Genomic DNA, 15,675 nt, shown 5'->3' on the forward strand with positions numbered 1-15,675 from the left:
CAAGTTATACTTGTTTCGTTTTCCATTTTTTTAACTGGAGTTAGGTGTAATTTCGAACCACAAGACCACAATAAATTCACATAGGTTGATGAAATCCAGAGTGCTGTAAAATGTTCTGAAATCCAGCGGCAGCTTCTCTCGGATGAGTAGGTGACATAAGTAACAACTATTTCTGATTTTATTCAAAACTGTAGTCTGAAATTTTTAAGATTGGCAAATTTATCGGTGTCTTGGTAATGTCTTAATGAATCCAGAAGAGGGCAGCAAATAGCTAGCATCTTCACTTCGGGGGTAGCGTACGAATTAAGAGACCCAGACCCAATTTGTTTAATTTATCGTTGAAACATTGCAGCAGTTTAAGATTAAGTTATTTATTCAGAATACACGGCGTAGAGAACGCAGAGGGCAAAAAGCGAGTGGTTTTTGAAACAGTATTCTGCATATGTGTCTGCAGACGGACACCACACGCTCCGACTACAACAACACAAGTCCGACTGCTTGACAGGTCCCAAAACCACGAAACAGATTATTTTATATCTCTCGAAAAACAGCAGGTCCTTCACCGCGTGTTTAACACAGTCTGCGAGTTCCCGTGCCAGCGCTGAGCACGCGTTTCCATCGTACTCCGCATTCCTTAGTCGCTCCTCTACAACTGCTTTCATCACCAGACGGGCTTCTTCCGCTGAAAACGTTTTCTCTGGCTGCGGCTGGTAGCAGTTATCCACAGGGTTTTTGAATAACGACTTATTTGCTGCGATGCTTTTGGAATTGATGGAGCGCATGTTCTGGCCGCTGATCTCCCTCGACTTGGCAGTCCAGGTGTCCTTGCCTCTTTTCCTGTGGCGCTCCCTTTTCGCAAGGTTTGCTGTGTGGAGCCTCTGGGGGTCTCTCGGTTTTGTCCCCGTGCCTGCTGTACTGCACAAGGCTTTCACTGCATCACAGCTAGCCGGTTTTCTTTGTTTTTCCATTTCCATTGCAAGTTCCTTCTCGGTGCAACCTGGCAGGTATGTATATAGAAAATAATCGGTGAAGGTATAGGGTCTTTTACGCACAGATTACATTCAATTTGTTATCGCCCGTGCATCCCAAGCATTTGCAATCCCTCAAAATAGTTTCATTATGAATTCCTCTGCACTACAAGTTGTGTCACCTAAATCAAGAAATGTCAGTTTTCTTTCAATGCAACCCCCCCACCACACACACAAATATTATTTCAATGTTATATATAAATCAGTCCAATTTAGAAATCGTTCACTGTCTTTCAATTGTCAAAAAAAACAACATTTAGTAAGGTTTGCACATTCAAGTGGCAAACAGTTAAAACGAGTAAATCTTCAGTAAAGAATGGGAACGTTTATTTAATACATGATCATTACTTACCACTTTCTGTTTAAATAACAAGAAACGTCCCCCGTTCTACAATTACAGGTTATTTGTACTCCCCACAGACTGCTTGACGCGTAGGTTAGGCTACACATAGCCAGTGATGTATTGTAACACTTGTTTTTCAGATTAGAAAGGGAACGCTCCTGCCAGCGTTCCAGTGACGTCACTAACATACTTCCCGACCCCCCACCAATGGAGTGAAAGAAGGCTTTTCATTATTATTGCACAGCTGGTTGTCAATCACTTTTAGATTTGATATTAACTCACATCAAAGATGCTCTGTTCTAAATGTTTAATAGCAATCAACTCTCCACGTTGGTAACTAAAGAACTGACCCGGGGCTTTTAATAAGCTATTAACATCTTAGGTAACCAAAAGGTCAGCGTCATTCAAGCTTTTGAAGGTCTATAGCAACAATAGACTTTGGAGCTAAATGACTTTTCTTTGTGGTACCAGATTGTCACACGTACACTGGTTTGCATTTGCCTCGTCTCACTCCCATATGCAGAGAGTTTTTCTCTCATCAGTATTTAGGTTTGTATTCTATACACGTTTTGGCACATAAAGAATGATTTCTACCAACAGAACAACTTTGCATTCCTCTGGGTTAGATTAATATCATCAATACTAGCCTGTGCAATTCCAAGTAGTACCTCATGGTGCCACTGAGTAAGGGAAATGTAAAAAAATATATAATTCAATGACATTTGATGTTTCCTCAATGATGTGATGGATGTAAGCCACTCGCACATTTGCATGAGTCAATGGTCCACAATTGCAAGACAGGACATTTCCAAGTTTTTTTTCTATATAACCATGAAATCTAGCTAATAAGCCCAGTCAAAAGGCAACAGAAATGTAGCCTTACTGCTGATGGTACGTAATCAAAACATTTGTCAATTATCTTGAAGATGTTGTTTATTTTAGTTTTCTAATTTACTGTTTTATAGGATTATTTTTTTTTTTAAATCAAATGTGCAAAGGAGTAACACTGTTGCATCCAGGTTTTCAGATGGTTAGGTTATTTATTTATTTATTTATTTATTTTTAACTATTAATCAAGAGGTAATTGAACACTTTGGTACATTTGGAACTGCTGATGGTGGCCTTATACTTGCCTGAATATTGAAGCAGGCTTTATGTTGCTGTCAATAGGAGCAAATGGGGACTGTGGACTTAATTGCGTGGTGGCCCTGAAGCAAATAATCACAATGGTACAATTTTATACCATGTCAGTCTCATTGCTGCCCAGAACTGGTCCCTAAATGCTAGTACTGCCCCTCCCGTGCTGGGGATTTCTGTTTAAATAGTCTAATGGTAAGAAAATTAGGAGCAGGACAAGTCTTTCACATGCTAAAACTTTATTGAAACCTTTCCATTAAGATTACAACAAGAATCTGTTAAAATGTTGAATTACAATCTAGGTACTTACATGATCTTCCCATTTCTGAAATTCAGAATTATGCCTTTTAACTGTACTATACACCCATTGTCTCCTGTAAAACCATATATATGATCCCATCTATCCTGAACCACATAAATACACCAGCGTTGATCATCCTTTGTAATCGAAAACATATAGAAAAAACAAAGCAACAACTCATAACTGTACAGTAACCATGACTGTAGTACCATCAGTAACACTCAAAGAAGACTGTCACTACATGTTAGTTCTTAGTCAGTTAGAATATCTTTAGTGGAACCGTGTGTTTGTATACTAGACTGTATTAATACAAGTGGAATAGCAGAGGGCAGAAACGTAGTGTACATTATAATCTGGTAACAGTTTATCCATTGTTACAAAGAGGAGGGAATTGTTACTGAGAGTTCTGGTGGCTTTCACTTCAGATCCATGAGCATAGAGGCTGGATTCTCCAAGTAGGACTTCCATAAATTGGAGAAACGGGACATTGTGGCTCCGTCAATAATCCTGTGATCAGCTGACCAGCTGACATTCATGATGTGAGCTTTTACAACTTCACCTTTGGCATTGAATCTGGGCAGGGCCTGGAAACGGACACAAACAAAGCAAGCATGTGTTAAATGTATTCACCTCTATCATTTGGAAACTAATAAGTAGCTGCATTTCACAAGTTGAGGCAGAATTATTAACACTTATATAAATGCACCCTCTATGGAGAATGCATAATAACTTAAGCACTGAATTACATTTTCATATTTGAAACAAACCTGTATCTTTCCCAGAGCTCCGATTGCCACCTCAGGAGGTAGAATGACAGGTTTAGCGTACGTTCCACCGATCTAGGAAGACAACAGTCAGTGTATTAACAGTATATTGTCTCCAGGTATATGAATTTATCTTGTTATCTTTGTGGACTGTGTAACTAGGTCTTTACAACCCTACATGGATGCACTTGAAAACAACTTGAATGATCACAAAATTACAATCAGGTTTTCATTTATTTTGAATAACTCTCCATACCTGATAATTGAATACATTTATAACACACCTGTCACCAAACTGATTTATAGTATATACGATAATCAATAAAAAACAATACAAAAAAAATTATATTTAAAAAAAAAAAAAAAAAAAAATCCTACTCCTGACTTTTCAGTCTTGGAAAGAAGCTGTGAACCCTCTTACTGATCCAATATTGGAAATGGTGAATGTTCCCCCAGTCAGCTCATTGGTTCCCAGCTGTCCTGTTGCTCCCAAAGTCTGCAGGCGATTCAGCTCAGCAGCGATGTCGAAAATACTCAGCAACTGAACGTTCTTCACATTGGGGACGATCAGACCCTGCTGTGTGTCCATAGCAAGACCGATGTTGTGAGAAGCCTGGTACCAAAAAATAAAAAAAATGAATCTCACAGTAATCGTTTGTTGCGTCAGGGTCGTTTCACAGGCTCTTCAAATCAGAGCAAGATGAAACCTCTTTGAAAGGGTACAGAGCTGAATGGTGCCTTTCCCTTGTAAAGCTTCGAGTCTGTGTTTGCCTTGCCATGTATTTACTGCAGGCTTTCTTTAAAAAAAATAAAGTAAATGAATTGCATGGTGCCAAATATTTTTTTTACAATAAAAAATGAAATCATAGACCTAATCATTTACCTTATAGGTGATGTTTTGACAGCTGTCATCCAGGGAAGCATTGAGAATCGGATAGTGCAGCAGTCCCAGGGAAGCAGCCTGTTGGAAACAATTATTATTTTATACATTTTACTTGAGTTGTTAAATGTAATTAGTCCACTGCACTGTTAGGCTGCACCGACAAAAAGTTTAAAGAGTGTAGAATGATTTATACAAGGATGTTACTGCAATTAGCAATATACATGGGCTGTACTGCATATGTAGAACATAACTGCTCAAGCCAGCTCTCCCATGACAAACCTCGAAACGGCAGCTTTACCTTAATAAAGAAGGGCATGTAACTGAGTCGCACTCCCCTCGATTCAGCCATGGACTTTAGCTCTTCTCGCAGTTGAGCCAGCTGGGTCAGATCGATCTCATCACAGTAGCCAAAGTGAGGGATCTTTAAGGCAGCAGACATGGTTTTTACCATCGCCTTGTGGAAGCCTGCAATGGAATGACTGCACTGAGGACACAGGGATGCCAAGCATGCATTTCTCTCACATGAAGCGCAAATGTATAACTAGTTTGGGTGCACTGATAAGAGCAGTGCAATTACTTAAGAAGTCCCAGTTTTGGAAACCCTGAAAAACACTTCAAAATGATTTTGCAGGCCGTTCAACAGGTGGTTGCTCCACTAACCCCAAGCGGTGCTCAGAGAGGGGGTTTGATAACTTCACAAATTAAAACTTCACTTTTAGCAGTTAGTAATTTTACAGAAAGACTATCCTAGGATAACTAATCAAATAGTTCCAGTGTAGGAACCCATATCAGTATATCAGGTTAGTATATTGCCGGTGATCTTCCCTTCACTATTACGATTTACCTTTCAGTGGCTCTGTCCTATCTTTGCCTGTAAACACAGGTTTGGTGACAGCAGGTTTAGCCACAGGGAGTGTCTTGTCTTTCTGCTGCAGGGGAGCAGTCCTAGCCTGTGGTGGCGGTGGCACGATCTCTGGGGTTGGAGAGAGAGGTAGAATAGCCCCAGTCTGCTTGGACAGGTAGTTGAGAATGTCTTCTTTAAGAATCCGACCATCTCTCCCGGTGCCCACAACTTCACTCAGCTTGATCTGTTCAAGTATCACAGAAGAATGAACCCTCAATTATTAAAATAGAACCATCAACGTAAATTCCCATTTAAACAAAATAACATAAAAATAAAGTATACTTTTATGAATGGTACAGCAGAAGAACACTTGCAGATAGACGAATAGAATGGCTCTATATTTATTGATATAGACATTACTGTGAATGGACACCAAATAATTTTGTACCATATATAAAAAAGTGTTGTTATACTTTGTATAGTCTACTACAATATTGGCAAAGCACATGACAAAGGCTCTCCAAAATACAAATAAAAAAATATTGATGGAAACACTTCTGAAATTGCGTTCCCTGAATAACACTCCTGGGATTATTGCCTGGTTCAGCCACGCAGCTTAGAATCATCCAGTTTACGATCTCTCCAGCATCCATAGCAACCCTGTTACCCTGCTAACTAATGATCTTTTTATACATTTTTTTTAAAAGCCATCTGTTTCGCACACAAGACAAAGGATTCACGACCACCAGTAAAAGGACACCGCTGCCGTGCAGCTGAAAAGCAGCATCACTATCCATCACGACTCATTGCTGCAGCCTAGCAACTCCAAGCGCTATACAGCGATTCCAGTTTTATGGTGGGACTGGAGCAGTTATTGCTAAAATGTAGCTCTTTGAGCTTTTTACAAGTTTAACCATGTATTGAAGTTCCTGCTTAGTCAGTGTACTGATTTCTTCTCTCTGTAAACATCAAGAAAACCCGGCTGTACCTTATATTTAATTTCTTACCCGTTAAATATCCTATATAACGCATGTTCTTTGTTTTTCTCTATTGTTCTTTAAAATATTAAAGAAAATTTGTAACAAAAAAAAAAATAGTTTTGTTATTCGGCCACTGTAAGATATAGCTTTGTGTATTCTGGATAAACAAATAAATTGAACGGCAATAACCCCGGCAGTCAGGTCTGAACCTACGTTATTCTCCATGGCGAGTCTGCGCACAGCAGGGGTGGCCATCGTTTTCTGTCCCTTGATCTCCTGGTGTGTGTGTTCATCGTGGGACACTGCAGGGGCTTCCAGCACATCCTCCTCCAGGGCACCGACTGCACAAAGAGAGGACACACAGTCAGCTTGCACAGGAACACTTACAATTCTCCTTCAAAAAAGAACAAATAAAGGTCAAAATTGTACTTGGGCATAACTTATGTACAGTATTAGGCTTACTGACAATGGAAACAAAGCCCTCTTAATTAATGTTAAGGTCCTTAAAGGCTGTGGGATTTACACATTTTTGTTAATGTTATGAAGAAAGTAACAAACATTGTAGGCACACCTTTGATGCCTTCAATTAACTTTACAAGTTGTTGGTTTCTAGTTTGATAAGATTTAAAACTTTTGCTTTTCTTAATCCAAAAATGGAGCAAATTGGTATGAAGAGCTTGACAATGTCTTCTCGCCAAAGTGAACAGGAACCATTTTTTTTGTGAACGGTATTGTATTACAAAACCAGTGGCCATCTATTTTATTAACTTTGTAGTGTTGTGGGTTGAACCTCCATCTTTTGAGCTAACATGAACCTCGCCAGCATGACCAGGGCGCTTGGTTTCCATTTCTCACTAGGTTCACGATCTCATGCTATTTCAGCTTTCCCGGACATGTCTAGGAAGCAGTTTTGTTCCAGTACGCTGCGGACAGCTCTTTTAATTATTGACGGAGGGTCACTGGATGGAATTCTACAGAGCGCATTACGGACTTCCCGTTGGGTATTTAATAAACTCTTCAATAATGGCTCTTTGTTAGGTTGCAGGTAGAAGTTTCCTCTTGTGGCCCAGGTCTCTGCGCCCCTGCTGAGCTCAAGCTTTTGAACGCAGACTTCAAGATCAGCTGGCAACTCAACAACCTAATCCCCTCTTCAAAGAATACAGAAAGGCATTGCTAAAACAGGCTTGTTCCCTGAATCTTGGAGGATGCATTTGCCCGTTCATCCTGTCCTCCTAAAATTAACTAAAACGGGACAGTTCCCCTTATGTTACTCACACCACTGTAATTAATGAGATTTATAAGGCTGTTATATTTCATTAGTTTTTATGTTGTGCAACAGTTTTGAGAAGTTCTGCCATTTAGTTTCTTAGCAGTTGATTTTATTGGTCTAATTCATGCAATGCACTTTCTGCACCAATCTGTTCAAATACAGTTGAAGAGAGGGAAGTAATCAGATGTTTTATTTAAACATTGTATACATTTGAAAAATAATTGTATTTTGATGTATTCTGTTTAGAATGTCTTTTGATTTCCTTCAATTTGCTGCGCAGTATTTAGCTGCTTCCCAGCAGGTTAGCTCATAAAAAAATAACATAACCACTGAACTATGAAGGGGTCTTGTTTTTAAACAATGATGCGGAACAAGCTCACACTGGGCTGGTCTGTGCTTCGAAAGTCCAGCCAGATGAGTGGAAAGGGAAAGATAATGGGGGGGGCAATTAAAGCTGAGGGAGCTCCAGACAGAGAAGCGCTAGGTGAGAGCAAGGGGAGGGGGCGGGGTCTCCACTCTGCTTCTCTCTCCACTTGACATTCAGAGCACTCTGTTCTCAAAGCCAGCGTGCGTTTCAGCAACATGCTGCGATATTATAGTTAGGGCTTCTGATTTTCAGTTTTAACTGATAAAACCTAATAAAACACCCGATACAAAAAAATTTAAACTGGTGGATAGCCAATAAACACCGGAAAACACCGTAAAGACTGTGGAAATTGTTAATCTAATCTATTCACGTTTACTTTACCCTTTTCCCATTAACAAAAAATAAAACATACTACAAAATTAATAATTAATACATTTCCCAGTGCTGCTGGGCAATGTCCCGCCTTTCTGACTTGTATCTATCATTGATTCGTTCTGAACACTTTAAACCCGCCCCAACTACTGAGTAACAGCACATTCCTACATTTCTATTGGAGACTCCGCTTGCGAGATTTAAAACAAGATTACAATCAGGATGGAGGCTTGCAAGCAGGATTTAAAGCTGTATTACAGTTAAGATACGGAGGATTTAAAACAGAATTGTGGCGAAATGTACAAAAATGTCTACACACAAAAACCCCAGAAGAATGTGCCCGTGACCATAGGGATTTCGTTGTGGAAGACAGCAAAAGAAGGTACAACTTAAGTGTGCAAGTACTGTTGAGTTACAATACATATTTTGACAAAAAAAATGCTCGAGCATTTTGGAAAGTAACCGAAAACACTAATATCATACAGTATATCAAAAACGAAAGCCCCGGAAAAAAACTGGTTTTACAGGGTCTGTTAAGCTAGATATTTGTTGCTTTGGTAAGTTTGTGGCATGTGGACGTCACCTCATGGACTTGCAAAACAAACACAGTCATGATAAGCTCCAGATTAAACATTGCAGACCCTAGTTATCGTTGACCTAAATATACTGATAATAAAACGATGAGCGACCCACACGAGGAAGCCAAGGAAAGAACTCCAGGGCAGCAAATTCAAAAAAACAAATGACAGAAGACCTACAATGGACTTACAAAGCACACACACAAAATTGAGAAGTGTATTTAAAAAAAATAATAATAATCTTGTATTACTAATCATCCATAACTATTAAAACTATTAAACACTTATTATATTTATTTTAGCATTTCGAGTACAGCTGAACATCTTATGACCGTGTGTAAAAAATAATAATAATAATAAACATGAAAAAATTGGCAAATAAAGCACCAACGTGCTCTTTTACTGCACACACTGAATAAGGTCTTGCCTGAAATGCCTTCACTGCAGTGTGTGACTCTTACCTTTCACAGCCTGAAATGCCTTCACTGCAGTGTGTGACTCATACCTTTCACAGCCTGGAATGCCTTCACTGCAGTATTTGACTCTTACCTTTCACAGCCTCTGTTTCTATATCCACGAGAGGCTTGCCCACAATGGCTGTATCGTCTACATTGTAATACAGTTTGCTGATGACACCGTCGTAGCGGCTGGTGATGGTAACAGATGCTTTGTCACTCTGAACTTCACAAATGCTGTCGAACTGAGAGACAGTATCTCCTTCTTTCACATACCTGTGTGTAGCAAGGGGAAGAGAGAGTATTACAGGCCAAGGCATTCAACTCTGTGCTGGGAAGAATATTCAAACAAAAAACAGATCAGAAAAAAATGACTGCATATCTTTACCATAATATAAATGACTGGATACTGTGAAATAGAAACCAATGTACAAGGCTTGATAACTAACATTCTACTGTTGAGAAGTACTTATCAGGTCAGTGGATGGGGAGCAATGTTTATTTCACTCCTGAGAGATGTCTTTAATATAGTCCTAATTACAGATTTTAAGATTATTCAAAACAAAAGAATATTTGAATTGTGCTTAAGTATTTTCATAGATAACATATTTAAAAACAATGAAACCTGAATTAACCAACAATTACCTAAGAAAGAAAAAACTATATAATTGTTCAAAACGAATTAGACTCACTCCATTATTTATGGTTATAGCCCCACCAAGTGGCTAAAATACTGTACAACCCAAGGCCAAACTGCACATTTCCTTTAGTGGAATCCCTAACCTAAATTATATTGAACAGGTAAAAGAGTTTTGCTGTTTGTCCTTATTCACTAAAAGGAATGACATATTTTGTGAGTTTAAAAACCAAAACATGTACATGGACACAAAAGCTTATTAAAATAAAAAACAAAACATGTACATGGACACAAAAGCTTTTATTAAAATAATAACAAATATTAATATTATACTTTTTGTTCCACTACAGTCACATGGGTTCTGTTTTTTGTATTTTTAAACAGAATATTTCAGCTTACCATTCCTTTACAGTTACCTCTGTAATCCCTTCTCCAATATCTGACAGCTTAAATTGCAGAACCTGTCCTGCAGCAACTGCAAAAAGTTAAACGTTTTGAATTTTGCCTAGAACTTTAATCTTTGTCCAAAATATGCAGGTCAAATACATGTCTAAGCTTTAGTGTTATACATAGTAATAAGTGCACAAAATAGCCATGTTTATTTCATATTCAGTATATCTTCCAAATCTTTTCCCTATGCAACTAAATGCTGTACAAAGTGTTAGACAAATTCATGATACACACATCCCCGATACGTTTAAGTTTAGAGGTTTAAATGTAGTACTAAAGTTGAAATGTTCAGGAGATTAAACAGACAATACAGTAACACCCCTAGCAAAGGAAAGGAAAGACTGCACTGTAAGCATAACTGCTGCTAAATTTAGGATAATTAAACCAAGATATTGTGAATAAAGGCAAGTACAATAATCCTATCAAAGGTATATGAAGAATTCTAATGCATGCAGTTAGACAAAGTGTTATGAACTGTTGCACAGACTGTCTGATGTATTTGTTTTTTTTTGTAATGTTCTGCATATTTCTGAAAAAACAGAACAAAGTCACTTCAGATGGAAAGCCACTTACCAGGGGTGTTTCTGAAAAACCTCCTCTGCTGGCCGATCTTTAGAGAGGGTTTATTTAGGATGTAGTCAGATCTAATGAACCGACCTCTAGTGCAGGATCTAAATTGGGGTGCACAGATCTGTAGATGAAAAAAAAAACAGATTACTTTTATAGTCTTTAAAACAGGAAGATAAATTGAAATGCAAATAATAGGTACAGTATGCAAGTCTATGTTAATAAACACCATATATAAATTGACTTGGTACATGTGTACAATATGGAGATAATGCAGATTTACATGATGATTTTTTTTTTTTTTTAATGTCAAAATCTGCTTGACATAACCTATATCTAATTTGAAGGGTTACAAACTACAATATAAAACTCTAACCACTTTAACACTGATGGGTTCTTTAGAAAACACACTACTACAATGTTGGTGTTCTCTCAGGAACAGAATGAATATCTTCCTACAACTATGTGTATCTATCTGGTTTGACCCATAATACAATCCTGCCAACTATTATTTTGCAATGACCGAGTTATGCAAAGGAAGTTTATAAAATCGACAAATACATCGAGGCCTTCCACTTTGTACACACGGTATGAGGTGCCTGGTGCAAACCAAGGGCATGGCAAATGAAGCATTTAACACGCCTATGTGTTTACTGGTTTTTAAACAATGCATATTTGCTGTGCAATGAGTATTCACAGCAAAACAAATCAGCTGTAGGCATAATGTCCAATCACACCAGTCTCCTGTCGTCTTCTTGAGCCATTATATATATATATATATATATATATATATATATATATATATAACATATGTTTTATATTTTTCATATTTGATTTTGTACAGTCACATACCTTGCATTTTGCTTTTTACACAGGCAGGAATGACTACTTAACCTCTACAACTAGTGTTACTCAACTGAGTAAGAAGAACTCTGGTCTGTATGTACATTATTAACCTCATGCATTTTATGACTATGCGCCGTGTCTTTGACGCGATTTCCCGCTATCTCCCATACGATCATACAAAACTCTGTTTTCTATTTAACCTTACCAAGCGTCCCATAAACCTGCCTGAACACCTCAGTACAGTCACTGCCGCCATCTTAATCCGGAACTGACGACAGATAGACGCCCCTTACTCAAAGACCAATCACAAAGCGATAATTGGTGGGCAGGGAACGCAAGAGCCTTTTGTTTCAGTATCATAAACTAGATGCACGTTGTGTGGCTGGTAAATCGTTGGTGAAAATTCCAGCCATTGTTGCTGAGGTGGTAGTCTAGCTAGAGATAATAGTTAACCCCTTAACATTATAAATCAACATAAATGACAGCTTAATGTATTTTTATATTTTTACTACATTACATTAAAAAATGCTTGTGCTGCCTTTTTGTCACTGGTGTTACCTATATTTTAGATGACAATTCAGGCTTTGCAGAATGTAATTTGACTATTTAATTTGCATATATAATCAAAGAGAGAAAAGGTTAATGATAATATTAAGAAATTGTTTTGATTAGTAATAATTTACTTTAAACAGGTATGTGTAAAGTTCTGTTGTGTGACATTTTTCTATTTCTACCATTGTGTTTTTTGTTGTAACATTAGAAATAATTGAGGTTGAGTCATCAAAATTGAATGATCATATCCTTAAAATGCTTACTAATGAATGGAGCAACAGTTAGGTAGATACAAAAAACATATTCTATGAAATTGGGCAACTCTGATGCCAGAACACCAATATGCCATGCAGGAACACCAGTGACGCAATGCAGTGACGCAATGTGAAACCAATGACATAATTTCAAACAAATGTTATCAATTTATTAGTAATATTTTTCATTATAAATAACTTCAGATTTCAGAAGATGTGTTGATTTAATATGAACAATAAAATGAAGGTTATTGGTCAAAGATTAAGACCAAAAGATGAAGCCTATTGACTAAAATGTGTCTTTGATAACACAACATTGTCATACAAACATCCAAAACATGTCCACTAGAACATTAGAAACACTAACATTGAACGCAAACTAAAACTGGTTTTCCCAACAGCACTGATACGAACATTTTGTATGCATTAAAACATGTTCATGGAATATTTCCTGTACTAACTGTTCTTCACTTTTACTTGAGATATGTTTGTCTTTGCCATGTTATTATGTCGCGTCCATCTCTTATTATCTCCGAGCCAGTCTCCATTGCTTTCTAGCCACTGACGGCTTCTTCACTAGTAGCCAGTTCCCATCTCTCACTTTCACACATTCAGGTGCTCCTCCAAGTACTTCCAGATACTGTGGTCAATCTGATCTGATCTTTTGTTCACTGGCAGCGGCTCTGGCATCAGACAAACAATCTGGTCATCCCCATACCAGTTGATATCATCTCTTGGGCTTGGCCAGTAGAACTTGTTGACTCCATTCCTGTGCATGCACTTAACTTTGACATTATGTTCTTCGACCTCCAGTATAATGCCAGGGTAACGCCAACTTATGTCTCTATATTTTAGGATGCCAGGTGTGATACTTACAACCTGGTGCATTTGCATGGTTCCTTTCATGGTTACCAGAGGTACCCCAGACATCTTCTTTGCCTTTCTTTCCACCTCTTCCTCGCTGACATAATACAACTGTATTTGACTGCCAGAGTCCCTCAACTCCTGGTAGAAAGACATTGCATCTATTATGTCTCTCCAGTGGCGGACCAAGAGGTCGGCTGACCTCTTTAATGAAACCCCCACTCCATCCGGAGCACCCTTTCCGTGACTGGCCTCGAAAAAGTTCCACGTAGTCCCCTGGAAGCGCTTCTTGTAAGGTTCCGTGCAAACCATGTAAAAGTTGTCCTTCTGTTTATATTGTGTGGCAGGGCCATCACTGACGAAGTGAAGGTGTTGCACGGCAGGGTACTGGTGTTTTATCATGTCCAGGATGGGGTCCAGGTGAGCCCATATGGTTGCTGGATCATGCCTTCTGCTGGGTGAGGGTGCAGAAGGAGATGGGGGGCTCCTCCGCCACATAGAGGACACCAGTGTGGAGCGTCACTTGCTTGTGTGATGCCCTGAAGTGAACTGACTGGATCTCTGAAGCGTACTTGCAAGTGAAGTTCTCACTAAAGTCTATATGGATCAGGCAATCATTGGTCAGGTTTTCCCTCAGGGTCCGGTAGATGCTGTACTGCCATCTGATGTTGAACAGATGTCTCCTGAATTTAAAGTCGTCATGTCACTGGTGTTACCAGCAGGAACAGTAACACCAGTGATGATAACACCAGTGAGAAATCTGCAGACAAGATGGCATATCTAAGATGGCGGCCACAGTAGCTCAAACCACACTTCTTAAATTGTAAATAAATCACTTAATCATGCGATTTGATCAATTATTTTAAACAAATTTCCTTTCCCCTTACTATAAACTGTATAACACCAGTAACACATCTTAAGTCCTTGCATGAAATTACTAAATTAATCATCAAATTGCTAACATATGAAGAGAGAGTGCACACTCACCATGGCCTCTTCAAAACAGCCCCACCTCCAATGAACCTTTATCCCAGGAAGAAGTTGGCAAGGATGTTGTATTTTTTCAAAGTGGTGGTTTTTATAAATTTTAACACCAGTGACATGAAATTGAGGGACAGCTATTCCCTGTAAATTATTTATAATATTTAGTTGATATTTTAGTTTTTAAGTAGTCCACTAAATAACTATAATACTTTCCTTTGTATTATGACATTTAAAGGGGGAGAAAAATATATTTTTTAACTCAAACTATGTCACTAAACCACGACTCCTGACCCGAGGGACAAGCCAATTTCATGGTACTGACCGTGTTCTACAATATATAAAAAAAATGGTTTGCAATATAACTGTCTTACATATGTTTTATTAACAATTAAAACAAAAAACATATATTTTGTGTCATTATCTGACACTTTTAAGTGTTTTTCCTGGTGGTTAAGAATGATGTAGAATGACCCGGGTGGTCATCACTCCTGTAAAAAGTGGTATTCTTGCATGAGGTGTGTTTGAACAAGACAAGGAATTGAGATTGTTTAGAGGTTAATTTTCAAAGTTTATTATTTAACTATGTTTGATATGATGACATGTTGGGGCACACGTATCATGCATTTACAGCTAATAGACTTATGTACCATACAGGACTGAATTATGATGCAGAAGCTTATCTTTGTAATAAGATTCAAGTTCTGACGTTACAGTCAAGGTGTAATAACCCCGCCACTTGTAAACCCCAAAAGGCTTTTTTTTTTTTTTTTTTTTTTTACTAGGAGTCGTTGGCCATCTCCTGTGTTTTAAGAAGGCACTGATCTTAGCCTGCATTCAAGCCATAGCATATCAATGGGACACCTTGCTTGTATCATTATTATTATTATTATTTATTTCTTAGCAGACACCCTTATCCAGGGCGACTTACAATCGTAAGCAAATACATTTCAAGTGTTACAATACAAGTATCAAATGTATTGGCTATGTGGCTTGTGAGTAATACATCTTTTTCAGCTATTTTAAATATTTTAAAAAGCTTAAAAGCTTTTAGAAAAAAATACTGAGTGTTTAAGTTTTTAAGGCAAGGTTTAGAATTACAGTATGATATTGTGCCCTTTGTAATACAGGAGGTTTTGGAGTTCTTGGATTTCAGTGTGCCTTGTCGGTCTCAAAAACCACAGGCTTCTGTTAAAAAATGA

At 38.1% G+C, this 15,675-nt stretch overlaps 2 protein-coding genes across 2 annotated transcripts; both read right to left on the minus strand.

Moving 5' to 3' along the window:
• Window positions 1–371: 371 nt before the first annotated feature.
• On the minus strand, window positions 372–968 carry LOC117411114 (dynein light chain Tctex-type 5-B). The gene has a single exon (XM_034018270.3). It carries the CDS (start codon window positions 966–968, stop codon window positions 372–374), a length of 597 nt encoding a protein of 198 aa, XP_033874161.3.
• A 1,762-nt stretch (window positions 969–2,730) lies between these two features.
• LOC117403119 (lipoamide acyltransferase component of branched-chain alpha-keto acid dehydrogenase complex, mitochondrial-like) lies at window positions 2,731–12,149 on the minus strand. The gene is made up of 11 exons (XM_034005129.3): window positions 12,028–12,149; window positions 10,983–11,100; window positions 10,359–10,434; window positions 9,417–9,598; window positions 6,494–6,621; window positions 5,301–5,544; window positions 4,755–4,921; window positions 4,457–4,534; window positions 3,995–4,186; window positions 3,577–3,648; window positions 2,731–3,393 (listed from the first exon to the last, which is right to left on the minus strand). Exons 1-11 carry the CDS (start codon window positions 12,076–12,078, stop codon window positions 3,226–3,228), a joined length of 1,476 nt encoding a protein of 491 aa, XP_033861020.3. The 5' UTR covers window positions 12,079–12,149; the 3' UTR covers window positions 2,731–3,225.
• Between the last annotated feature and the right edge of the window lie 3,526 nt (window positions 12,150–15,675).

Source organism: Acipenser ruthenus, chromosome 10, assembly GCF_902713425.1.
Source record: "Acipenser ruthenus chromosome 10, fAciRut3.2 maternal haplotype, whole genome shotgun sequence".
Taxonomy (NCBI): Eukaryota; Metazoa; Chordata; class Actinopteri; order Acipenseriformes; family Acipenseridae; genus Acipenser; species Acipenser ruthenus.